Below are 25,740 nucleotides of genomic sequence, written 5' to 3' on the forward strand. Positions count from 1 at the left end.
TTGAACAAAAAGCAAATGAAAGCTTCAGGAAATAGTAACTGATTCGTAAATGATTCGAGCAAAACTGCACAACTTCTTGAAGTTTCCTAAGCTTCATTTAGTGCTGCGTTAGTTGAACTTTTTATTTAAAGAAGAAATGGGCAAGAAATAAAAGTTTATTTGATGTATATTTTTATTCCGAGAAAGAGTTTGCGGAATTAAAAAACTTTATATTTATTATTTGATCTTAACTAAATTAATTTTTCTTATCTTATTTTTTTAAATTTACATTTATAAGAGGGTGTATGTTAAAAAGTTTACTTTACTGAAGTTATGGAAATCTTATTAAAATGAAATGCAAAAGTTGTTCAAAATCTATGTACCTAGAAAAGACTTTGAGAATGAGCTCAGAAATCAATCAATCAATCAATGCTAAAGCACATACAAAATCCTTTGAAATTTATAAATTATGATATGCAAAATAAAAATTTCCAAATAGTAATTAATGTGAATTTGAAAAATGTATTTATAAATTATAAATAATATTAGTTAAACAGTTTAATTCACAAGTTTTCAAGCAATAATTAACTTTTCAAAATCGTGCTAATTCCTAAATAAAATTCACCGTTTCTTAAGAATCATAAAATATCTGTATATAAAATTAGTAAGTCCTTTCAAAATTTGTCAATCGATTATGGTGAATTCAATATTATTCCTAATGGAATAAAATAATTACGTTGCAGCTAAATACCAGCTCCTGGAGATCTCTGTGTGTCTGTGTGCGTGTCAAAGTGCTTAAATTAGATGCCAGAAACAGTGCGTATGAGTGATAAACAATGAGTGTGATTAATCTAAGCTGAATTGATTTGCAGTCCGAAATAGAGACCAACTTGTCGTATGCGTAATATGCAAGAAATTAATTTGATTAAATAATCATGCACAATCATTTGACAATTTCAGGCAAATTGAAATCATTTGTAGTAGAAAGAGAAATCAGACAATGATTATAGAATAATGTGTAGATGGACATTTGGACTTGGAGATTTATAGAGTGCTGTAGAATACAGTAAGATGGAGAAGTAATATGTGGTAGATATATAAATATGTATTTATATAAATTTTAGCTAAGAAGTGATGGAATGAAAATAATAATTAAATTTCTGAAGTAATTGTTTATTATACATTTAAAAATAAGTATTAAAACTAACATGACATGAAATAAAATTAAATTTGCATAATAAAAATACTCGAATTATTCTAAATATTTTTATGTTTTTTCTTTATTTATATTTATATTTATTATTTGTTTTTAGGATATTTTTACAACTTTTCTTTATTATTCAAACTTGTTTCAAAATATTTTATAATTTTGTTGACCTCTTATCAAATTGTGAGTAACGCTGCAATTTAATTTTTATATAATATTTTTATTCATTTTTAATAAAAACTTGTCAGCTTCCTCCATAGTGTGATTCAATCGATGCTTGGATTTTTAATCCATTCCTCTGCAAATGCCAGAAAGATCTTACAGGCCTCTTTACAGGCCGCCAGACTCTCGTAGACCTTTGGAAAACAAATGTCGCCAGGTCGCAGAGGCTCACAGGCGCCGTCGCCATAAATGAACTTCATTACGTTTTTATCATAGTCATGACAGACAGCTGGACGTGCATCATCGACTTCCGTAAAGCAGAAGCATTCATTGCACTCATAGTGGCCAAACACTTGAAATTTTCCAAAAACAAAATAAAACCAAAATTTGAATTATTTCTATTTATTGCAGTAATTTTGTATTGTAATTCACCCCTGGGCAAAGCAAACAGCAGCAACACTCTGAACATATTCAAATAGGCAACTGAGCGAGCGTAAGAGATGCCAATTACAACTGCATATAATCCAATTAGTTATGCATATAATAGAAGCTTAAATGTTTGTGTTACAGAGAATTTAGTTAGAAAAGTTCCCTGTTGAACTGCAGGTGTTTCAAATCTCGTACTATTGCGATAAATAGAAAAATTAGACAAATTATTAGTTGTTAACTATTAAAATTCAAATTTTACATATCAAACACTTGTCATGGGAATGAAATCAATATGACAGCTTAACTAAAAGCATGGAGACTATTTAAATAGTGCTTTTCAGAGCTAAAAGTCTTCAAGCTGAAAGTCGTAAAGAAATCTGTATATGCATAAAGGAAAAGGCAAGCATTTTCTCAGATGAATGTAATGTAATAACAGTTTGTTTGAGCAAAAAAAAAAAAAAATAATAATAATAATAATGAAAAATACATTTTAAATTGATATTAAAATGCACAAGCAAGACAAAGGCTTATCATTTATAATAAAGTTTGTATTAGTTTCAGGCATTTTATTTACATCAAATATTAGTAAATCAATTTAAAAGCTAGATAAAGCACAGCTTTACCTTTATTAAATTTCATTTCATCTGTAAACTTACCGTGCTGATATGTTAGTTATATAGCTAACACGTTGTTTCTTTCGAAAAAATTACATTGCATAAAATGCACCGACTGAAGCTCCTGACCCAGTTTAAACTACAAAATATTTTTCTGTCCATTTGAAAAAGAAAACAAATGCGTTTACAGTTCATTTGATATCCTATATATATACCTATATATATATATATATATATATGCGTGTTTATACATATATATCAAATTTTTTTACACATATATTTATATAATTTGAATAGCCGCTCTTTGCTTTCGCATAGTTTTTTCCTATTATCCTCCCAGTGTTTGCTTTTCATTTTATTTTATTTTATTTTATTTATTTATTTATTTATTTATTTTTTGTATTTCGGGGTTAACCTGAAAATAATCAATTTATGCTTCAACAGCGTTTGGAATTGTTTTTGCTCGTTATATGTATAGCTTTCTATTATGCTCGAAACAAAGTTCATAGACTGAAAAATTTTTTACTTTACAATATTGGCACAGGGCTGCCAAAACGCCGTAAAAATAAAACTAGAAAATTTATCCGAATCTAAATTACCATGACACAATATACAAATTTATTGAACTCAAAAGAAATTGTTGTCAAAATGCTGATTGAACTTCACGAAGAAACCAAACGCTGCAATTTCGTTCCGCCCGGATCTAATAGTACGGACCGCAGCAGCCCCACTCCCAGCAGCAGGCGCACCTGTTGGCCACAAAATAAAATGGCGGATAGCAGCCGCACTGGCAGCACCCGCACCGATCCAGGCTGGGCAGCACTGGGCCACAGGGGCTGCTTGTCAGGCGATAGGAGACCATGCCGCAGGGCTTTTGGCCGCAGCTGCACGATCCGCTGGGACAGCAGCAGTTGCCACATGGCCCGCATGGTCCGCATAGTCCGCATGGTCCGCAGCAGCTGCCACAGGATCCACACGGACCACCCGAACCACACGGACCACATGACCCGCAAGGTCCACAAGGTCCGCAGCCAGGTCTGCATGTGTTGGGGCAAGGCATTAATAGGTATTCTTCTATATGCTTCTCTCTATCCCTCGATCTCTACACTTTTTGCTAATAAGCCACGCAAAAAATGTGCCAAATAGGCCAAGCAGTTGTGGCAACTGCCTTTGGTATTATTTAGCACCTTTTTTGGTCTCGATTGGCAAAACACTTGGATTTTGGGTACGATATTATTATTTTTTTTTCCAGCAATTCGAAAATTTATAGATATGACACCAGACACCTGACACTTGACACCAGGTTAACTTGAGCAAGACTTTCACCTGCCGCAGCCGCAGAGGTAGACGACAAACCTTAATAGCTGTCATCCGAAACCTCAAAAGCTGCAGGCAGTCAGCTAGGCAACCTCAAAAGCTGCTGCATTCGCTAGCAAACTGTTAAATTTGATTTAAATTTCTATTTGCCTTGCGGTCGCCTATTTGGCTGTGTCAAGACAACTGCCACGCCCTTAACTACTGTATCCACACCAGCCCTCCTAGGCCAACGGCAACCACACGAGTGGGTCGTGCGAGCCGCATTCAAAGGTGCCCAACTCGGTTTTGGGGCATGCCGCTGCGGTTGGTTGGGTCAGTGGGGCTAATGTAATTGATTGTCTGGGCTCGGCTGAGCACCACCTGAAAGTGCACTGCACGAGTGTAGTGCGAAAAAGAAGAAAAGAAGAAATGTAACATAGATTGTCTAGTGGTGGTTCTGAGTGCAGGTGCATGTGTGTGTGTGTGTGTGTGTGTTAGGGATTTTTGCATGCCAACTGCGTGCAGACTGCACAGTGGTTGCTAATCGATTTATTCAGAGCAGATTTTCATTGCTTCTAATATGAAGACGTATAGATAAGCGGCTAAAGGAGTCTTTAGATATAATATAATATCTATATTATTTTAATTAATATTAAAATTTTTTATATGCATCACAGTATTTTAGTTTAGTTCTAGAAACCATTTGTTTTTTTATTTTTATTTATTTATTTTTATTTATATTAAAGGAATATAAATGTTTAAACAATTCATTTTCTCAATTTTTATTTTTTATTTTTTAAATTCATTTAAATATTTACGTATTTTTAATAGTTAAATTTTTTTAAAGAAATTCATTAAAAATCATATTTTTTATATTGTTTTATTTGAATTAAATGTGATAGATATATAGTTTTACCTTTAAACTTTTAAATTTTAATAAAACAAAAAACAAAACAAAATTCAATAAAATAAATACAAAAAATAAATGAAATACAAATATAGCATGCCTCAAAATCATTTACATAAACCCAAAAAAAAAAATAAAAAAAAAAAAAAACTGCATCAAAAGAACTTGTGAGATTCCAAAGGCAATCAATCAATATCTCACAAGCTTCTTGAGCGCAAATCAACACTAAATAATCCTCAAATTTCTGCTCAATAATCTATAATTGCAACCACTGTGCGTATGGCTGTAGCTGTTGGATTAATTTCACTTTAGCTGCCACTGTTTTTAGCATATTTTTCCGTTTTTTTCCTCCGAGATTTTCGTGGATTTCAACAGGACTTGGCAAGATTTACGAAATGGTCTGTCCCAGCCTGTCCGGCCCTTTGCTGGCCCGGCCTGCCTGCTTCAGTGCTCGCTCGGCCGGATCGGCCTGCTCTCGACCTGTCGCTGAGATTTCAATTGTCCAAGTTGGCGGCGCTGGACATGTCAACAGCTGTCAGTCGGAGTTACGCTGCCGGCAACGGCAACGAGCTCTGTCTATGAAAATGGATGCTCATTCGTATTCCCCATTCGGTGCGGGCAACACCAAAACTTTAGCTAGACTCAAATTTTTTTCGGCACACGCTTTAGCTCCGTGTTCGTTAGCTTTTCAAACAAAATTTCCGAAAACGAAAAAAAATCGTCAGCTCTTAAGTTTCACAGCTTAAAATAATAACACGCGAGAATATCAACCAGACCAACGAGACTCCAGCAATTACAGAGATGTGCGGCGGTTGGGCGTGTGCTTCATATGCGATTGCCTGCAACACTCATCGTTTGTCCAATGTGCGGTATACGGGCCGCTGCTTTGCGCCCACGCCCTGCGGCATCTGTGACAATTGCTCCGCATGCGGCTGTGGCGGCGGCTGCTGCGGTGGCGGTTGCTGCGGTGGTTGCGGCTGGTAACAAATGTACAAGCTAACGCCAGAACTAACATGGACGGCTAGCCGCCAACTGATAACTGGGTAAGAAGATGCTCAACTCCTTTAGAGTGTGAATGAGAATACTACACATTCAATGCCCACACAGATGCTGTAAAAATTTGAACAAAGCTGGCCTTGAATTTATTGGAATATGATTCAAGTCAACAAAATGTTGTCAGGCCTACAAAAATGAGCAGTCTGGTCTTGTGTTGTGGGCCGAACGCTCACTTCAAAATTTTTAAGTTTCAAGAGTAAGCATATATAAATATATACATATAAAAAAAAGTGTTTATTCATAACACTTCCTTCACCCAGCTAGAACAAAAATCTATTGACCAGGATGTGTGGCGGCTGGGCTTGTGCCTCGTACTGTCTGGCATGTAATAATCCGCCCTTGTCCACTTTGCGGTTTACGGGTCGTGATTTTATACCCACGCCGTGTGGCCCGCACGACAAATGCTATGCCAAGGACACGAGCTGCAGTCGAGGCAATTGCATGCGTCACCAGAAGATCACAATTGAAGTGACGCCATGCATGGACCTGGCCACATTAACTAAGTCGAAGTCCGACCACTTCCAGCACGCCAAGGAAAATTGGCAAATGGTGTACGACAAAGTGAAGTGTACGTCGGAACTAGCTGCCAAAAAGGATTGATCAAACACACGCCACACATCCCAAGCAATAAACAATAGATTTCAATGTTTTATTATAGAATATAAGTAAAACATTTTAAAGCATGCGTGTTTCACTCTAATTTCAGTATTCTAGGAAAAACAAAGGATAATTTCAGTACAGCTCCATCTATATATTTTTATTCTAAATCTCTGAGATTTCCATGAAAAATTGCATATTTCTGTAATTCTATTTGTATGCATTCTTATAAATATTTGTAAAAATTTTTAAGATGATTCTAGATTTTCTTTATTTTATTTTATTTTATTTTTTTAATTTTATTTTTTAATACTAGTTGCTTTTATGAATTTACTTTATATATCAGTTATTTATATAAAAAAAATTTCACTACACATATTTACAAAATGGACATTTTTTATTAACAAAAAAAATAAATAAAAATGCAATTGTAAAACCTAATCATTTCTGCTTTCGAGCATGAAGAAATTACAACCGCACAAGTTACGTACTATAAAATATATAAAAAACATAGCCAACTTTTTTTTTCTTTTTTTTTTCTATTTATTGACGAAACATTGAACTTGTTAAAGTTTTACAATATGCCAAAAACTTGTTACAAACTTCCGTCGCCCTCTCACGCAAGCACAGGCAATAATTTGATGTGAACGATTCATTCGATTCGGGGTTAGATGGGGCCAGAAGCGGATTAGTAGAATGGTCCAAAACAACCACATTCACCGCAACAGCAGCATCTATTGGGCGGACAGGTCCAAGGACCACACGGCGGGCAAGGGCCGCAGCAGCAATTATTGTAGTTCATGGCAGGCAGAGCTGGACCAACCGGGCCATAGGCCAGAGCATAGGAAACGCTTCCACAGGGACCACAGCACATCTTCCTTCAAAAGAAAATTCAACTGAAACTATATCGGGGAAACAATTAAAGAATATATAAAGCCGGAAAAACAGCTTCGACCTACCCGAATAAAATTGCTTGCGTGAGTAAAACGACCGAAATTTTTAGTTTCGGATCGAAAAAGTTTTTCGATGGTGCTGTTAAGGCGAGAGACGAAAATGGAATAGCTTATGTAGCTAGCACATAGCTCAATCACACATTCCTATAAGGAGTTTCAATTCAATGCCAACCTGATTTCCGCTTAACACAAACCAAAAACTTACTAAAAAAAAAAAGAAAATATATATATATATTCTAAGAGCAAATGCAACGAAATATCGATCAAAAGTTTCACATGTCGAAGACCTTCCTTTTTTCGTTTTTTGCACAAATTTCACACATCAATGATTTAACACCGAGACAAGCGACAAATAAAAAAATTGAGAAAAAACAACAACAAAAGTGGGTAAAAAACATGACAGCAAAGAAATGTGGTAAAGTGTTGGCAGTTGAAATACCCTCTGGAAAATAAATAGAGAAAAAATAAATAGAAAAAGAATACTTAGACTGATAGTGATTGATACTTCTCTTAGAAATATGATATATACATAAATATAATAATTAATTAATGACTTGATTTGATTTGCTTAAATAATAAATTTTCTTAAAAATCTGCTCTTATGCAGAAATAACTTTTTGTCGTTAATCCATGGTTATACATATATATGTGAGCATATTATATATATATTATTTTTTTTTTATATTTATATAAAATGTTTTAAAAATTTATAAAACATTAATTACATATTAACTATTTTCATTTTTGTCATTTTTATATTACATATTTTTTTATATTATATATTATGTATTAGTTATTACATATTATTATATGTTATATGTTTAATATATTTTTTTTTTTTTTTTTTATACTTATATTGTAAAAGTAGATATAGTTTACAGTTACACTTTTCATATTATATTTTTCATATTATATCTTTATTATTATTATTACAAAACCACTCACTTAATTTTTATATATATATATTTTTTACTTATAGCATTCGAAAGCCAAAATACCCTTTTGTTTAGTATAGTGTATAGAAATTGAATTTCTCTAAACGAGAAAATGGCGCAACAGTTTCATCCCATGGCAAAAATAAGAAATCATTGAAACATGTCTGCGAAAAATAAAAGCAAGTAAAAAAGGCAAAGGCGAGCAGAGCAAGCTCTATAAAATGCCGGAGCAAAGTGGATGGCAAAAGGATTTCGCTTACCGTGCGCCTGCAGCTTAGTGAGCCACAGGACCTCGCCCTGAGGCGTCTCTAAAACTGGTTGAAACTGGGGCAAAGTCGAAGTCAACTCACACAGTTGGCTGCCATGAAAGTCTATTAGACTCAACGAAGCAACCTTAACGTCATTTCAGCTCGATGGGAGTTAATGTCTATGTGTGAGTGTCTGTGTGTGTGTGTGTGTGTGTGTGTGTGTGTGTGTGGACACGACAAGCTACCTAACTTGTCTGTGTGTGAGTGTGCGAGTGTCTGTGTGGGTATGTTGTGATTCACAAAAGCTGACAAGCTCATCGATGCCTGAACATTAGCTAAACATAAATTACACAGATGACTGCACAACAATTGAGGCGTTTATTATAATGTGTGTTCACACTTGAAGCTTTCCGTTGCGGAGCATAGGTAAATTAAGAGCGTGAAGGGTATGTGACGAAGTGAACGTGGGATGGAATGGGATGGGATGGAAAAGGATGGGAAAGGGAAAGTGCTACCCCAAAAATTGCAGACTACAGATAAAAAAATATTTTACTTTGCCTTCAATCAAAGAAAACAATATGTCTGGGCGCGTAGATAAGGTAAGGGCAGGTTTAAGTGGAAGAAACAGGCATTGCTATGAGGAGGAGTGGGGTTCGAAGAATGTTAATGTGTGTGTGGGAAAGTATAGTGAAAATATAAAACAATCGAATTTAATTCGAGGAACTAGTAGAGGTATTTAAAAATCAAAATTGGACCCTGCTCTTTTAATATTTAAAAATTAAATTTCACGAACTTTTTCTTTATTATTTAAAAATTCATATTTTTTTTATAATTTTATGACTTTATTTAATTAAGATTGTTTATATCGAAATCGCTTAAATGAATTATACAAATTTACTTTAAATACATTACGTTAATTTCAATGTTTGCAAGGCAGCGCTAATTTAAGACTTATATATAAAGAGAATTTTATGTACTTAGTCGGGAGATCAGCTGGGCTTCTTTACTGTTAATTCTTACGGATTAGTTCATTGATTAACAATGAACAATTTTATAAATATTTATTTACCTATTTTTTCTCAATTTTAAAACATTGTCAATCCTTACTAAATATTATAAATGTACTTATTTTCTAAATTTCTTTGAATCAAATCCCTATTTTGTACCTCTCTCTCTCTCTCTCTCTCTCTCTCTCTCTCTCTCTCTCTCATTCTCACTCTCACTCTTTTGTTGATTTTTTTGGTTTCGCTGCTGTCCGTAGAAAAATGGTTGCCCACTTAAGATAATCTCATTGGTGGCATGCCAAAAAGTTTGCGGCGCGCCGAGTGAAAACACACAAACCATATAAAAATGTCACCAAAGCGAAGAAAAATATACAACAACAAAAAATAATATGAGACCACAAAAAGGTAAATGAAATACCAGCAGAAGCAACAACTGCTGCTACTTCTCTAAAAGAAAAAGGTATTTCGTTTTAAATCAAATAGATGTACAAAAATTTGAGCTCAACTTTTTTCGTATTTGTTGCCTTTTTGCTCCCTCTGGTCGTGTTCTTCAGAAGTGGCCACAGAATCCGCAGCAGCAGCAGGAGCCGCAGGAGCCGCATGAGCCGCAGCATTTTGGACACTTCATTTCATAGCAGAAACATATTGAGCCACTGGTAGTTGAGTGTGCGCCAAGAGATAAGCGCAATTATAGGGATTCAAGTGGATACGACTGATGACCGCACACACACACAAACACAGACACCCACACACATACAGCTGTATAAATTAGGTAAAAATGGTAACTTATGTGACGTTTGGCTTCATCGAGACAAATGATTGGGGCAAAGCTTTAAGTGGACTCTCTCTCTCTCTTTCGCTCTATGGTCGAGTAGTTTAAATCTATATATATATACTACATACATATATATATACCTAGCGCTGCTATTGAAAAGGTATCCTTCCAAAATGCCTCTGAACTTTCTGCCATGTCACATTTGTCTTCAAGTGCTCGTTATGGGCAATTTTTGGCAACTGCCTTTGAGCTTTTGGCTTTTGTTTTCTCACCGCATGCTGTGAGTGTGCGTGTGTGTGTGTGTGGACGTAGTTTGTTGTGTGCGCTGCCTCAGATTCAAGTGCTCTTTGAGTTAGCCAGCGGCCATGTCGAGCCCTGAGCCATGTCAAGCAAATTATAGCCAAGAAGTGAAACGTTGACAAGTGCCCATTGAAAATGAGACACTCAAGCGCTCAATATTGTGGCTGAAATGTTACAGAGGACGGGCTCACGGTCTGTGACTGGATTAAGAAATTTAGGCAGAAAAATCGCCAGAAATGACCAACCCAAAAAAATAAATAAATAAATAAATAAATTAAGGCAATGGAATGAAACACGCGCCGCTTTTATTAAGTGAAAGTTTCAAGCACTTTGACTACGTAAAAAAAAGTTTTAGAGGGAAAAGTTATTGTTGAACTATTTTTAGCTTAAATATATTTGTATGATATGGTCATCCCATTGTATGATATGGTCATCCCATAATTATTTAACTATGGTAAATATTCATCAAATCAATTCAATAAAAATTTCGTATATTTATTGAAATTTTATATTATGATGTTTATACATATATTTTTTGTAAAATGTGTGTTATTATTATAATTTTTTTTCTATTTATTTCGTATTTTATTGAAACTATTATAAGCTGAACTAAATTAATATGATATGAAATATGTATATTATTTTCTATTTATTTTTTATTTTTATTGAAATCTCATAGTATCATGTTATTTAGTTATTAGTTATTATGTTATTTATTAAATCTATATTATTTTCTATTTATTATCTTTCACATATTTGAAGCACCCAGCTCAAAGAGCACTCACAGTTACCTCTAGCCGTAATCCTTTGACCACGTCAAATCCAGTTCATATTAGCTCAAGCGTTTTTCATTTTGATTTTATTTTTGTATTTTTCATTATTATTTTCAGCACTTTGTGATTTATCAGACCATTCTAAAATTATGAAGTATTTTATTTTATTTATTTTTTTATTTTACCTTTACAATATTTTCCATACTGCACGTTGAATTGTCGGCGTTTTCTTCTTCTACTATGCAAATCAAATATATAGCATTCCCTTCGATTTTGTTTTTTTTTTGCTCACAATATATTCGAGGCCCAGAAATATTATTCGTTTATTTGCACAGCCCTCGCCTTGTCGTCTACTTGGCACCGGCGTCGTCTGTCCCACGTCCCAGCGTCCCGCCCCGCTCAGCATCCGTCCACCATTTGCTACTTGGTTAGTTCGTCTAGATTCCATTTGGTTTTCGGGGTCTTTTTTTGTGCGTTTGCCAGACGCGCCACGCTTCTCGCTTCTGCCCTTTGTGCGTGGGTGCGTATGAGTGATATTTTTTTCTATCGTTTTCGTTTTTTTTTTCTGTCTTCTTTTTTTTCGTAAATGCTGGCAAACATAAAACATCAAATGTAAATTGAAAGTCGTTCGTGTGTGAAACTGAATGTGTCATCAGTTGAAGCGTTTATCATTTTTTACAGCTTTTGACTTCGGCTCGCTTTAAGAAGTTCCCGTTTTTCTCTCGCGCTCCCTTAAAAAAAAAAAAGGCGTATCTAAGCTGTTTGCTGTGCTGCTCTTGCTCAAGCATTGACTGTGCAATGTTTTGTAAAATCTTTTATTTCCGCACCAGCCTCCGCATCACATGTGGCAGGAGCAGCAGCAGGAGCCGTAGCTTTCTTTTGCTGTTTGAGTTTGGAGTTTTCTTGCTGCCATGTAAATATGAATCCAAAGTACTTGAGCGTAAACAACAGCGAAATTTCAAGATTCACATATGGCTCATTGAAATTGTAAACAAGAGTACAAAAAGTGAAAGTTGACTCCAGAAATTGGCAAATAGAATTCTACAAATAAGTAAATATGTTGACAACGGCTTTGAAGAAGTTGCATAAATGAAACTCTTTTAGTAGAAAGAATGTTGTATAAAAAATAATTTATGCATTCAGAATATAGCGAAAGTTTAATTCATTTAGCTAATACTCAAATATCTCCATTGAACACTTATAAATTACAAATTTATTTCTAATCTTTAATCTCTTTCATCAAAATCCAAAATTTAAAATGCATTTCGAATAATCGCATTTATGCTTGCCACAGCAGCAAACTTTTGAGTTTATTTTATCAAAAATCTAAAATCGAATATATAAAATATTATATTGAAATTGCTTCTATATTGTCATTTACTAATTAGACGGCGCGCCAGCAATAAATGCAAATGCCAAATTTCATTAATTTGCTGCATTTGCAACATAAACAAACACAAATGAAACAGTGACAGTTTGATAGTTGAAAACTGACAAGCATATACTATATAGTATATGTATATATGTATATTTATATAAATGCGTGTGTCTAGCAATTTGATGTTGTATTTGTTGTTGTTGTCAAGTGTTTACAAATTATTTACAAATTAATTGAAAATTACGCAATTAACAGACGTTCTCTCACTCTACCTCTCTCTAGCACCCACTCAGCTGCTCTCTCACTCTGTCTTTAGTCCTTCCTCTGTCTCACACTCTTTCAATATTTGTTTGTGCTGCAAATGTCAAACTTAAATGCAAACAATAACAAAAATTCTAAAATGCATTGCAGCTGTCAACTGCAGCAGTAAAAGCTGCTGCTGCTGCTGCTATTGCTGCTGCTGCTGCTACAGTGCCTGCTAAAACAGCTCTTGTTGTTGTTGTTGTTGTTGTTATAGCTTCTGGCTGCTGGCTGCTGGCTGCCGTGGCACTAACTTCATGTCAATCCTTTGCGGCTTTGCCAGTCGTTTAATTTGAATTTTAAATGTTACTTTTACGTTTGTTGTTTAGCACATGCCACGCCCACTCGCCCGCCGCCGCCGTTGCTGCCCGCACTCATTTTCCACCTATTTACAATTACCACATTTTATTATCCCCACTTGCACCTCGTTCTGCATCCGCTCCCCTCTCGCTCTCGCACCGTCATTTACATTTAGCCATTTTATTTACACTCCTGTTTATATTTGTCACACTTTTGTCTTTCGCTGTGCCCCTCTGTCCATTGTCCTTCCCCCTTCTGCCACATTTTTAACTGCATTTTTGTGTATTTGTCAAGGCCCTGAACCTTTAACCACAATGTTCTCGCCCCCCTCTCTTTCTCTCTCTCTCTAGCGTTCAGTCTCCTGCTGCCCTGCAAGTAGATTTTGATTGTATTTTTGTTGATTTTGTTGCAATTTTAATTACTTTAATGAAAGTTTTAATTGCAAAATAGCAAAAACTCAGATACAGCGCGTGAAAGAGAGCGCATGAAGAGAGCGAAAGAGAACGCGTTCAGGTTCGTAATGAGATTCTGTGGTCTAAGAAAGGTTGGCAGCTCCGACAGCTACGACAAGGACAACGACAACGACAACGACAGCGCCAGCGACAACTAACTACAACAGCAGAGAAAACACCGAAACATGCCACGCACACAAAATCACTTCAGTTTTCGAAATTGTTAATGAAAGGTATTTTTGAAAAAATGCAATTGATTAATAGAGAAATCTGTATAATGACATTCGTCAGCTAAGAAAAATCTTGAAAAGTCGGAGTGAAATTTGAAATGCTTTAAATTAAAACTCCAGGCAATGAGAATATCTATTGAACAGATTTTGCTGAGACAATCAAGAAGAAATTTACATGAGTGAGAGAGAGAGAGAGAGAGAGAGAGAGAGACAGGGAAAGAGAGAGAGAGAGAGAGAGAGATAGAGAGGGAGAGGGAGAGAAACCTCAAAATAAGCAAGGAACGTTTAGACAACATCAATAAATAATTTTAAATTTATATTGTTTAAAAAAAGTCTGCAACTATTATAGTTGACTGCAAATTCCTTTGAATAAAAAGATGCATTTTTTTTTAAATAAAAATAAAAAAATAATATAAAAAAATATGTATATAAAATATCAAATATAGTTCAAGCGAAAAGAAATATATATACTCTAATGTGCTTCACTTTCATTGGACGCATTTAATATGCAGCTAGTCTAGCCTATCGTACTAGAAGAAAATCAAATTGAATCTATTTTGTATACATCGATGGCAATTCCACTCTGAATGCCTTGAAATGTGCATATGGAATAATCTGGGTAAAAAGCTTAATTTAAATGTTATCCAAATCAATTTGCAAACATATTTGCTATAAATAAAATCCCTCACGTTCAGCCAGATACAGCTGAATGTTCACTCAATATAACATATGCACACATGTAATTGCTGTTAGAGTGTCCTCTGCGTCATCCCGATGCTGAAGCGGGGGGTGGGGTATGGGGGCTTAGGACACAACAACATCAAAAACATTTCACCCAAAGCTTGACCCACAAAGTCAAGCAAGCAAATCAGAACAGAAAAAAAAAAATGGAAATAAAAATAAAAATAAATAAAAAAGCAGCATAGGAAATTGTGGAAAAAACCAATGTCATACATGCCGTACTATCGTTGTCTCTACAAACAGTGACAGAGAGAGAGAGAGTGAGGGAGAGGGAGTGAGAGAGAAATCGTTTAAATAAAATATGCACACAATTGTGAGACCGCAAGGCACTGGGAAATGAAATAAGTGAGCCGTGGCAACCAGGCAAAGAAATAAATACAAACTCATGGATATAAAAACCAAAAACCCCAAACAACAACAACTGCAACAACAACAGCAGCGCCAAGCAACATCAACTGCAAAGTCAATGAACTGCAACAGATAGATGCAAGATGCAACAAAAAAGACGAAGACGCAAAAACCATAAACAACAACTACTACTAAATATATATTTGAGCTGATGCTGCCCCTGCCCCTGCCCCTGCCCCTGCCACGGCTGCTGCTGAAGTTTTGTGTGACTTTGATGACGTCGTTTTGAGTGTTGTTCGGCACTCAGTTGTGCACTGAGCTATTATTTTGTTATTTATATGCATAAAAAAAGAAAATATAGATTTGTTTATGCGCGTGTGTGTGTGTGCGTATGATATGACAGCGGAAATGCACTGAATATGCGATAAGAGCAGCGAAATGAAACGAAAAAGATGTGTAAAGCATTCAAGTCTAACGGAGATTACGCATACGCAGTGTTGCACTGCGATAGACAGGCACAACAAGTGCAGCTGGCGGGGGGCAAGTCTTGTTAGCATTGCTGGTGCAGCTGTTACAATTTGCAATAAATTATGCAATTCGATGTTGTTTTGCTTCTGTTTTTTTTTTTTTTTTTTTTTTTTTTTTTTTTTTTTTTTTAAATAAGCATTACATGATTTTAATACTATTATAGTAAAGTACTATTATAGCAAGCTTTTAATTAAAATGAAATATATATTAATTTTTTTTTAATCATAATTGAAGCTATGTTGTTCTTAACTTTAAACTATTTTTAAAAATCACTTCACTACTTTATTGCAATGATTAGGATTTAAATGGTTTTAACTCTTTATTTTTATGGTTTTCATTAATAATTTTGTTTTCCCAATTCATCATAATGTATTTTTATATAGATTTAATTTATATATATTTATACATTTTCTATATTTATTTTATTTTATTATTATTGATTTATTTATTTAATTTTTTATTTATTTATTTTATATACATACATCAGTATATATATTTAATTCTTTTTGATTACGTAATCCGTAACATAAATATGTAATTTAATTATTACAGATATAAACACATAATGCTCTAACGTATTTGTTTTATTTCTGCAAATAAATTAAAAAATTCAACATAATTTCCATGATACAATCTTTTAATTTCTTAGCAATTCCTAATTGTATTTCTTAATCTCTTTCTTCGTTTCTTTTATTTGCAACCTCTTATTTGGGACTTTTTGTGCAGTTCTTTGTTTGTAGTTTGTCTCGGCACTTAACTGGGTTCATGCTGGGCGGCTCGTTAAATGCATGCGCCGTCGACTTTGGCCATAAAGCGCATTAATGCCGCTTGCATACTTTGCAACTGGCTTCGGCACAAAAAGACGAAGCGCAGCGCGTGTTGAAAGCTACCAAACGAAAGCAAAGCACGAAAAAAAAAGCTCGAAATGTAACGAAACTATAATACACTCACCTAACTTATTTATATATTGATATAAATAAATTTTTTTTTTCAATTTTTTGTTTTTTTAATGCAGTTTGTGGTACTTTTATATACAGAAATATGAGCTGTATGAGTTTATTTTTACCTTCATCAATTACCTCTACTAGAAGCAATAATAAGACCTATAACTGCTAACAAACGGCATGTTACAGCTGATAATATCCTTTGGCGGCGAGTGCAAAAGAAATATGCGGAAAACTGCATTTTTGGCAACAAGCTTTTAATTGCACTTTGTATGTGCTCATTACCTTAAATTGAGAGCGAGGCAGACAGCGACAGCTACTGTCTCTTTTCCGCACTGGCAGCCATTTTAATGCGAAACTTGGCTGGCCAAGCCAGAAAAAAAAAAATAGGAAATAAGAAATTCAGCATTTAAATGCATAAAAAAGTCAATGCAAGAAAAGAACAACAAACAAAGAGTTGAAAGCAAAAGCGAGAGATGGAGTAAAGAGTTCAAATGGCTATATACATCTGTGTGTATATGTATATGTTTATGTATGTGTGTCTCTCACGTTTTGTTGTAATTGCGAATGGAAAATTGTTGAAATGGGCATGAGGACGAATGAAAATGATATTGCCAAAAGCGTTTCGGGAAACTTTTTAACGACAAAAACAAGCCGAGTAAGGGGCCGCCTGGGAGGGTGTGGCATAAAGGCAAACACACACACATACACACACCCATATGTGTGTCTGTGTTTATTCCTCTTATTTAAATGTGTAAAGTCTGACAAAAATAATTAAAGTGTGGATTGAAATTTGTTTTTTTTTTTTCTTGTTCTTTTGCAAAAGACAATTAGGAAATGGTACTTGAGCAAGAGAGAGAGAGAGGGAGAGAGGCGTAAGGATATGCATGTGGGCCGTAGATATGCGTAATTTCAATTAATTGCTAGCATAGTGACTACCCCTAATAGCAACTGTCATTTGCAGCTTTTTTCCGCTATTTCTGTAATTTACATTTTTTTTTTAAGTTTCCTTTGCGCTTTTTCCTTTTGTATTTTCCTCTTTTGTGTACCTTTGTTCGCCGCTGGCTGTTAATACTATTATATTTTCATTTGCACGCGGATTAGTGTTGAAATGGAATCGAATTGGGATGTCTGTATGTGTGTGAGTGTGTATGTGTGAGTATGGAGCAGAGTGTGTCGACTGCATGTGTGCATTTGCTTTTGGAGTGATTTTTAATTAAAGTGCAGCGTTAATTGCATTAATCTCAGTGTTTACTTGGGCATTAGGTTTAGCAAAGATAGCTAAAAGAAGAGAAAGAGAGAGACAGATAGAGGGAGAGAGAGAGAGACAGAGAGAGATAGAGAGAATGGGAATGAAAAACAGCATAAGTCTCACCATATAGAATCACTGTAGCATCGATTCAATGAAAACAGAAATGAATGAAGCATTTTTGAAATTAATTCGATGATTCGATACTTTTTGACCAAATTAAAAGCAAAATTGCAACAGCAACTTTTAGCTGTTTGGCCAGTTGCTATTTTTCGTTTTAGCGAAATAAAATACAAATTGAATATAAATAGCTAATGAGCAGTTGAATCAGTGGATTGGATTGGGTATTTTATTGATTGTATATTTTATTTTTATTTGCATTTATCTACTCTACATAAATATTATTCCACTTTAAGCATATAAATGTGGTTTCATTGAGTTTTACTTGACTCAACTCGTCTATAAAAACAGAAAAAACTTAACCCATGCTTAACCTCTATATAATTGCAGTTGGTTTCGCTGACTCGATATAAATCGGAAATATAGACAGCCAGACAACGTTGGCCCACAAAGTGGCTCAAATACAATTGACATTTATTGGCCAATATATATTTATAAGGCTTTCGCCCAAAGGAAGCGCCCGCCGCTACGCCAGACACAATACAACGCGCAACTGAGTGAACTATAAAAAATACATATATACATATACTTATACAAATATATTTATATATATAGTGAAAGAAAAACTAGGTTTATTGTATGGCGATGATGTTGTCAATGCTGCATAAGAACTGGCAGCAGGCTCGCATGCAAATGCTAAGCAGAAGGACGAACAGGACAACAGCCAGCACAATGCCATCATCCTGTGGGCAACGTGGGCGTGCCCAGACAACAAAAACAACAGCAACAACAACAGCAGGCAGCAGCTGCATATGCTGGCTGGCTATGCTGCTACTCTTGCTGTTCGTGCCGGGTAAGTAAATGATAAAAAAAAATCAAAATAAAGAAAAATCGAAAGGAAAATAGAATAAAAAGTCCAAAAATCGAAGTTAATTTCGTAGAAGATTTACGCAAAGTCCGGCAAGAACTTTTTGACAAAATATTTACAAAACTTGCCAACAAACGATGAAAAAGAAAATATAAATATAAATTAATATATATATATATATATATATATCAGCGTATATATAAAGATGAAAAATAAATGACAACAGAGCTGGGCAGAGCTTGACAGAGACCGGCGATAATTAATTTTTAAGCTGCACAAAATGAAGCGCGGACAAGTGACAGGCAAAAGATACAGAATGAACGCAATCACTGTGTGGGTAGCACTCTGGAACGTTCGCCGTTCTATAGTGGGAGAGGAGAGAGATCGGGAAAATCAATCGTTCGTAAAATAAACAAATCTTATTTTTCCGCAAACATTATTTCTCATCAGTAGCAAGTGAAAACAGTAACAACAACAACAACAGCTACAACAATAATCAGCGAATTGAGCGATGACAACAAAATTTTTCATAAATGCGCGCATTCATCTGCATAAAACATTGGAGAGCAGCACACAGGGTAGCTGAGCTTAGCGGGGCAAAGAGTTTGTCAGAGAGAGAGAGAGAGTGGTGATAGTAAGGGAGACAGAGAGAGAAAGAGTAGAAACACTGAGGCAGTGGCTATACAGCATAATAATAATTGACGAGGGCTGTCACATACATAAATGAAACATGATGGGGCAAAAAGAATGTTTTAATAGAGTTTAAATACACATAAAAGATAGGCATTATAAAACTATAACAAAATTAAAAATAAAAAATTAAGTGACTTTTAAAAAAATATTAACAAATAATATAATAATAAATAATAATAATAAATCTATAACAAAATAAGAATATTTAAAATTAAAAAAAAATGTAAATAAATATAATAATAATATATATAAAATATTAACAAATAATATAATAATAAATAATAATAATAAATCTATAACAAAATAAGAATATTTAAAATTAAAAAAAATGTAAATAAATATAATAATAATATATATAAAATATTAAAAATGAAAATAAAAATAAAAATATGAGGAATAAATTTGAAAATGTTTAACACAAAAAAAAGTTCACACTATTGAAAAAAAATATATATTAAAGCACTATACATATAACAACAAATTAAAAGGTCATTTATAAATAGACAAAAAATGGGCATAATATATAAATGAATATAGTAGTACAAAATATATTAAAATTATATTGTATGTTAAATAAAAAAAAAAATGTTGCATAAATCCATAATTATTTATTTAGCATACTCAATGCCACCTAACTGAAACTCTCCATCCCCTTCTAAAAGCAATAGAAAACATGTAACACACCCTCATTTTTATATCTTTAAAAAAAAAAAAAAGAAAAAGACAATTGTTAATTGCATCTATCACAATTCAAGCTATTAACAGCGCAATTTTCTAGACAGTTTTCTCCCTTTTCCTTTGTTGTCTTTGGTTAACCCTCGCGTCTTAATAACAATAAATGCGAAATAGCATAGCAGGCCATTGCGTTGTGCTCAGGGCACTCGATGAAAACCCCAAAAATGATGATGTTGCTAAAAGGGAACTATGAGTTACTCAATATCCAAGCAAACTCTGACTGCCATTTGCTATTTTATTTCTTGCCGTACTTGGTTTTCTATGAATACTGCCAAAAGGCAAGCGGCAAAGAAACGGCAGACAGCTATAGCAGCCACAGCAGCAGAAGTGTAAACAAGCGGAAAAGCAACAACAGCAACAACAACAACAACAATAAAGTCGAAGAACAAGCAATCGCTGTTTCGTGAATATTTCATAATTTTTTGCGTGATAAAGTCGCATTTGCTGGGATTAAATAGGATTTTCTTGCAATTACCCAAGTAGAGTGGAGAATCGCTTTTCCATCCAGCTGGCATTCTTTAAACGGAAACAATTTGAACTTTTGAGCAACTCCAATGGCGAATCCAGCCACAGCTCAATCGATAGTTTTGCAATTTATGTCCATATACAGTACATTGCTTGAAATGTTTGGAGCTCTTTGTGTTGTTGCTGTTGTGTTTTTAACTGCATGCATGAATATGAAAGAATAATAGTAGTTGGGCAGGGAATGTTAGTTCCTTCGTCTGACATGGGGCAGCGTGTGCAGACCGACATAAAGTTGGCTCAACTAAAACATCAACTTAAACGCTTGCTTTTGATGAATATGCATGTATATAAACATTTGCTGTAACCTTTAGAGCTTATGGCAAAGTCTATATACGCTTTTCAATTGTATTCGCATATATTAGAATACAATTAATTAATTATATGATTTTAAATTCACAATAATTATAATTATAATTAAAATACATGTACTCAGCCTTTGAAGACCGAGTGAAACAATTTTTATGTTGTCGTCTAAATATTCAAAAAAAAAAAAATAAATAAATAAATAATAATAAAAAATTAAAATAAATGAATAAATAAATAAAAATAAAAAATTAAAATAAATGAATAAGTAAATAAAAATAAATAAAAATATAAAGTAATATAATGGCTTCTGCCTTAGGTCATTCTTTGACAACATGTGATCAAATTATAAAATGTTCTTTCAAGTACTGAGCATGTTTTCAATTGGGGTCATTTTTATGCTCCGTTTTTAAGCTCAAAGACTCACAATGACTGTAATATATAAATAATATATGCTATCTGTCTAAATCAACTCCAAATCTATCTATATTACCCACTATAAAACAAATTTAGTCTATTTGACTATTTTTAATATTTCATTGACAAATTCGTTTCAATTTGAATCAATTTTTATATAGGGATTTATGTAGACTCCACACTTCGCTCTTAAAATTTACATGTATCAATTTTAATTTTATTTCAAATGTTACTCAGTGCATAACACATTTCAAAGGTTGATTATTGGCACTGTATCAATAATAATTTTAAATTAATTTTTATTTTACTTATGTATTTTTTTTTTATTTTTATTTTTTTTTTCAATTAATAAAATGGAATTTCTCAACAAACTCTTTGCAATTTTAACACATTATTAAGCAGCTGAGTGTGATAGCTCTTAATTAGCTTCTCACTTTAAATGTCACACAATGCATAGCATATTTAAAATACCCTCAATTACACACGAAACTTCGCTCAGCTTTCGTTATTGCCAGTTGCCTTGCCACTTGCCTCTGCTCATCGCTCTCACATCGCACATACGCACTGTTGTGCTGTGCTTTGTTTTACCAGCATCTTAGACTATGTGCGTTATGCATGCACTCGCCCTGCACACACACATACACACACACACGCACTTCATCCACTCGCTGGCCAGTCACTAGCATCGCTCCCACTTTGCATTGCACACGAACTTGCACTTTGCAGCTGCCATTTCCTTTCACTTCTGTCATTTTTTCTTCTTTTTTGTTTATTTGTTTTTTTGCTATTGTAGTTTGGTATGTCCTCAGGTGGATTCTGTGGGTGTTTGTCTTTTGTCTGGCAGACATTTGCCGTTTACTGTTTTGACATGCCAACTTGGTGCAGCTAATGGGGAGCCCCTACGCAGCACACATACACACACACACATAAACACACACACAGTTGACAGCACATTTTGTCATCGTCTTCAGTTATCGTGGGCGCTGGCTGTCAGATTCTGTCTAGTTACCCATTCAATGGATGCATTCCAAGTGGTAGCTCCCAACATATATGTAGATATGCATATATGTAATATGGCCCGGCCTGCAATGCAAATGACTTTGCTTTGGGTATGACAAATTGTAATTAAAGTACAGCTATAGATATATATATATTTGTATAAGTATATGAGTGTCCATTTGTGGGAGAATATGTTATGAATATCGTCTTCGGCTAGTTCCGCTATTCACACAGCTATGTCATAGCTAATTTGAGCTACAATTTGTTGAATTTTTATTGAAAAATGTAAGAGATAGAGTAAGAGAGAAAGAGAGAGAGAGAGAGAAACACATGATGCTTCATAATTAATAAAATTTCGAGCTTTTGTTGAAGTTAAAGTCCCTAGGTCTAAAAGTGTTCAAATTCGGCGGAAAAAACTAAATCAATTTTTCGATTATTCTCGATAAAAAACTTATCTGATGATTTATCGAAGAAATATGATAAACTTGTACTACGTATGATAAACACGCCAAATTTCAAGTCTCTAGCTCTTATAACTTCTGAGATCGACGCACTCATACGAACGGACGGACAGACGAACAGAGCTATATCGATTCAGCTCTTCGTGCTGATCAAGAATATATATACTTTATGGGGTCTGCGATGACCAATGGGATCAGGGTTTAAAAAACAATTAAATTTTGCGTACATATACATATATATGTAAATTATTATGATTTTTAAATTATGCCTCGAATTATATATTTTTTATCTTTTTTATATTTTTAAAAGCTTAGAAATTTTGTTTTTTTTTTATATATATTTATTTATTTAATTTAATAACATTTATTTATTTATTTATTTTTTCATTTAACATTTGTAAGATAACCAATAATCATCTTTGAGCTTGCATATTTTTCAATAAATAAATGCAGATCCAAAAAACTCAATCAACTACAAATTGAACCACTTTATTTATCAGTCAATAATTGATAATGTCACTTTTGAATATTTGTGACTGTCGGGTTTTTTTTTTTATTTTCAACATTTTGGAAAATCCTTTAATGTGTGTGTATCAGTCGTAAGAGGCTTGGCGATGTCAGCTGTGTGCTGAGCTGCACTTAAAATGTTATTTTGATAGTGCCAGAAGGATAAAGTTGAAAAAAAATTGTTGGAAAATTTGCATTTAATTTGCACAATCGAGAAATAATAAAATAAAAACTTGAGTTGCATTAAAATATGAAATGCATTTCCAATGTTTTTTTTTTTTTTTTGTTGTTGTTGTTATTTTTTGTTTTTATTTTATTTTATTTTATTTTTTTTTTTCTTGCTTTAGTTTTGCTTGCTGCTGGAAAGCCTTGGAATGTGCTAGTTGATGAAATATAATAAAATAGCAACACGCAACAGCTGAAAAACGGGCTTAAAGAGTAGTATATCTTCTCTCATTCTCGCTCTTTCTCTCTCCCTCTCTTTCTGTTTCCGTGTGTATGAATATGCGGGTATTTTTTTCGTGCCAACAGCAACAACAATAGCACCAGCAAATAATTGCAACAGCAACAAGATGGTCAATGTACCCGAGTTGTTGTGCTTCTTGTTGTTGTTGTTGTTGCTGCTCGTGTTGTTGCGTTTTATTTTGGTTATGAAATATGAGTCAAGTTTTCAATGCATGCCGGATGCATTCATTACCGTTGACGACTGAGTGCGGTGCGTGTGCGTCAGAGTGGGACAAAAAGAGCGTGGGAGAGTGAGCGAGACGGACAGAGAGAGAGAGCTAGAATGAGCGGTAGTAAGAGTTGGTAAAGGAAGCGACGAAACTGCATGCATACACATGTATGAATGTGTGGGTGCGTTTGTTTGCCACTCCCACTCAGCTTGGGCTATTTTTTTGCATTTACAACAAATGTACTACGACGCACACACAGAAAGAGAGAGAGAGAGCGAGAGAGAGAGAGAGACGCTGGCACACACCAACTTTATGATCTCATGCATATGTATGCGCTTATAAAAGCAAGCTCACAAACACACTCAAAATAAGAAAACAAAAATGCTGGCATGTGAGTTAAGCAATGAAAATGCCATAAAAGACTTAAAACCCAAACAAGTTTTGGATGTTGTGAAAAGTTCATATGAAAAGAGATCCGAAAAAAGAAAGGAGACTATATGAAATATGTAAACGCATTAATACAACATTAGAATAATGCAAAATGTTTAGCAATTTAAATTTTGCATTACAAATTTACGAAACAAAAAGAAAATTTCTTTTCAAATGATTTAAAAATAGTTATTACATAATTATTATCTTTAAAAGTATAATTATTTTATTTTTTATTTTTATTTTATGTATACCTATTTATTTTAAGATTTATTTCTTTTTTTGTTAAATTATTTAATTTAAAAATATTTTTTTTTAATTTTTAAAGCATAAGCCTTTCTTTTTGTTGACATTTCCAGTCATCAAATTGATTTCTAGCTCAGTTCAACTTTTCTATCTCTATCAATGATTAACAAAGCGATAACAACAAATCATTCCTTAATAATCGAGAAAAGTTTCTTGGACTGATTGTTTAGCAATCTTTTACCCTTGTTTATGGCAAACGAAAAAAAGAAAAAGAAAACATACCATAATTTCTAAATCTACATCAAATGTTGACAGTTTTATTAAACAAAAAAATAGAGAGGGAAACCAAAACCAAAACTTCGCAGCTGACATGCGAAATGTGAACAAATGAACAGGAAACGGAAGTTGTATGACAAACGTCTGGAGTGGGAAAGCGAAAAGCAAATTCGAGGCGGGGAAGAAGAATCCGCCCAAGAAACAGAGAACTAAACAACCAAAAAATGTGTAAATTTGTTCGCGTCCGCTTAGTTCAGTCGAGTTCAGAGCAAGTGCCAAATGTCACTCGGCAAGAAAGTGAGACAAAAACCTGCAGGAAAAAAGAAAAATTAGGAGAGACGAAAAAAAAACAAATAAGTAGAGGAAAACCCCAGGAATATGTTTCAAGTTGCCAGAGGTCGCCTGATTGTATTGATGTTGCTTGAAGTAGAAATGAGAAAAGTTTTCGGCCAGCAAAAGAGCAAATCCCCGACAAGGGGTAACACGATAAAGAGGGAGGAAATTCGGTAAGAGCGATAGCGCTTTTTTTTTTTATATATTTGTACCCACTTTGAATTACAGGGGCGATGGCGGTGTGTAGACAGGGCGGGGCTGGAGCAGGCGACCAAAAAAATTTAGTTTAGTAATCAAAGCAAAATGCGTGGGCGAATTTTCGTCGAATTTGTTTGTTTTTCGTGCGCAGGCATAAAGCACATTTCACAGCCGACAAGGGAGCGGAGTGGAGCAGCAAAACTAATGTAATGGAAATTTGAAATTATTGAAAATAAATGAAAACAAATAAA

The 25,740-nt window shown here is 34.1% G+C and overlaps 4 protein-coding genes across 6 annotated transcripts in view; 3 read left to right on the forward strand and 1 right to left on the reverse strand.

Moving 5' to 3' along the window:
* Nucleotides 1-25,740, forward strand: part of LOC6576418 — a 58,415-nt gene that overhangs the window by 899 nt on the left and 31,776 nt on the right. The window contains exon 2 of the mRNA XM_002002372.4: nt 18,216-18,678. Within this exon, the coding sequence (XP_002002408.2) occupies nt 18,465-18,678 (214 nt within the window). The 5' untranslated portion in view covers nt 18,216-18,464. The remainder of the gene's footprint in view (nt 1-18,215; nt 18,679-25,740) is intronic.
* Nucleotides 5,171-5,846, forward strand: LOC26527151 (chorion class high-cysteine HCB protein 13). The gene is made up of 2 exons (XM_015165162.3): nt 5,171-5,637; nt 5,702-5,846. The coding sequence occupies exon 1, from the start codon at nt 5,396-5,398 to the stop codon at nt 5,576-5,578; it is 183 nt and encodes a 60-aa protein (XP_015020648.1). The 5' UTR covers nt 5,171-5,395; the 3' UTR covers nt 5,579-5,637; nt 5,702-5,846.
* Nucleotides 5,754-6,330, forward strand: LOC6576416. Of its 2 annotated transcripts, none has more exons than XM_015165163.3 (2): nt 5,754-5,846; nt 5,911-6,330. In XM_015165163.3, the coding sequence occupies exon 2, from the start codon at nt 5,936-5,938 to the stop codon at nt 6,248-6,250; it is 315 nt and encodes a 104-aa protein (XP_015020649.1). In that variant the 5' UTR covers nt 5,754-5,846; nt 5,911-5,935; the 3' UTR covers nt 6,251-6,330. The 2 variants fall into 2 exon arrangements, with proteins under 2 accessions (XP_015020649.1, XP_002002406.1); XM_002002370.4 differs by having other exon boundaries at nt 5,756-5,846; nt 5,915-6,330.
* Nucleotides 6,771-7,317, reverse strand: LOC6576417 (male-specific sperm protein Mst84Dc). 2 transcript variants are annotated; one of them, XM_002002371.4, is made up of 2 exons: nt 7,207-7,314; nt 6,771-7,125 (listed from the first exon to the last, which is right to left on the reverse strand). In XM_002002371.4, exon 2 carries the CDS (start codon nt 7,119-7,121, stop codon nt 6,936-6,938), a length of 186 nt encoding a protein of 61 aa, XP_002002407.1. In that variant the 5' UTR covers nt 7,122-7,125; nt 7,207-7,314; the 3' UTR covers nt 6,771-6,935. The 2 variants fall into 2 exon arrangements, with proteins under 2 accessions (XP_002002407.1, XP_015020650.1); XM_015165164.3 differs by having other exon boundaries at nt 6,778-7,149; nt 7,207-7,317.

This window comes from Drosophila mojavensis, unplaced genomic scaffold (genome assembly GCF_018153725.1).
Source record: "Drosophila mojavensis isolate 15081-1352.22 unplaced genomic scaffold, ASM1815372v1 contig_36, whole genome shotgun sequence".
Lineage (NCBI taxonomy): Eukaryota > Metazoa > Arthropoda > Insecta > Diptera > Drosophilidae > Drosophila > Drosophila mojavensis.

Bases quoted from the DNA above. Each gene is read 5' to 3' on its own strand.
- LOC6576417 (XM_002002371.4), bottom strand. From the start codon at position 7,121: ATGTGCTGTGGTCCCTGTGGAAGCGTTTCCTATGCTCTGGCCTATGGC.
- LOC26527151 (XM_015165162.3), top strand. From the start codon at position 5,396: ATGTGCGGCGGTTGGGCGTGTGCTTCATATGCGATTGCCTGCAACACT.
- LOC6576416 (XM_015165163.3), top strand. From the start codon at position 5,936: ATGTGTGGCGGCTGGGCTTGTGCCTCGTACTGTCTGGCATGTAATAAT.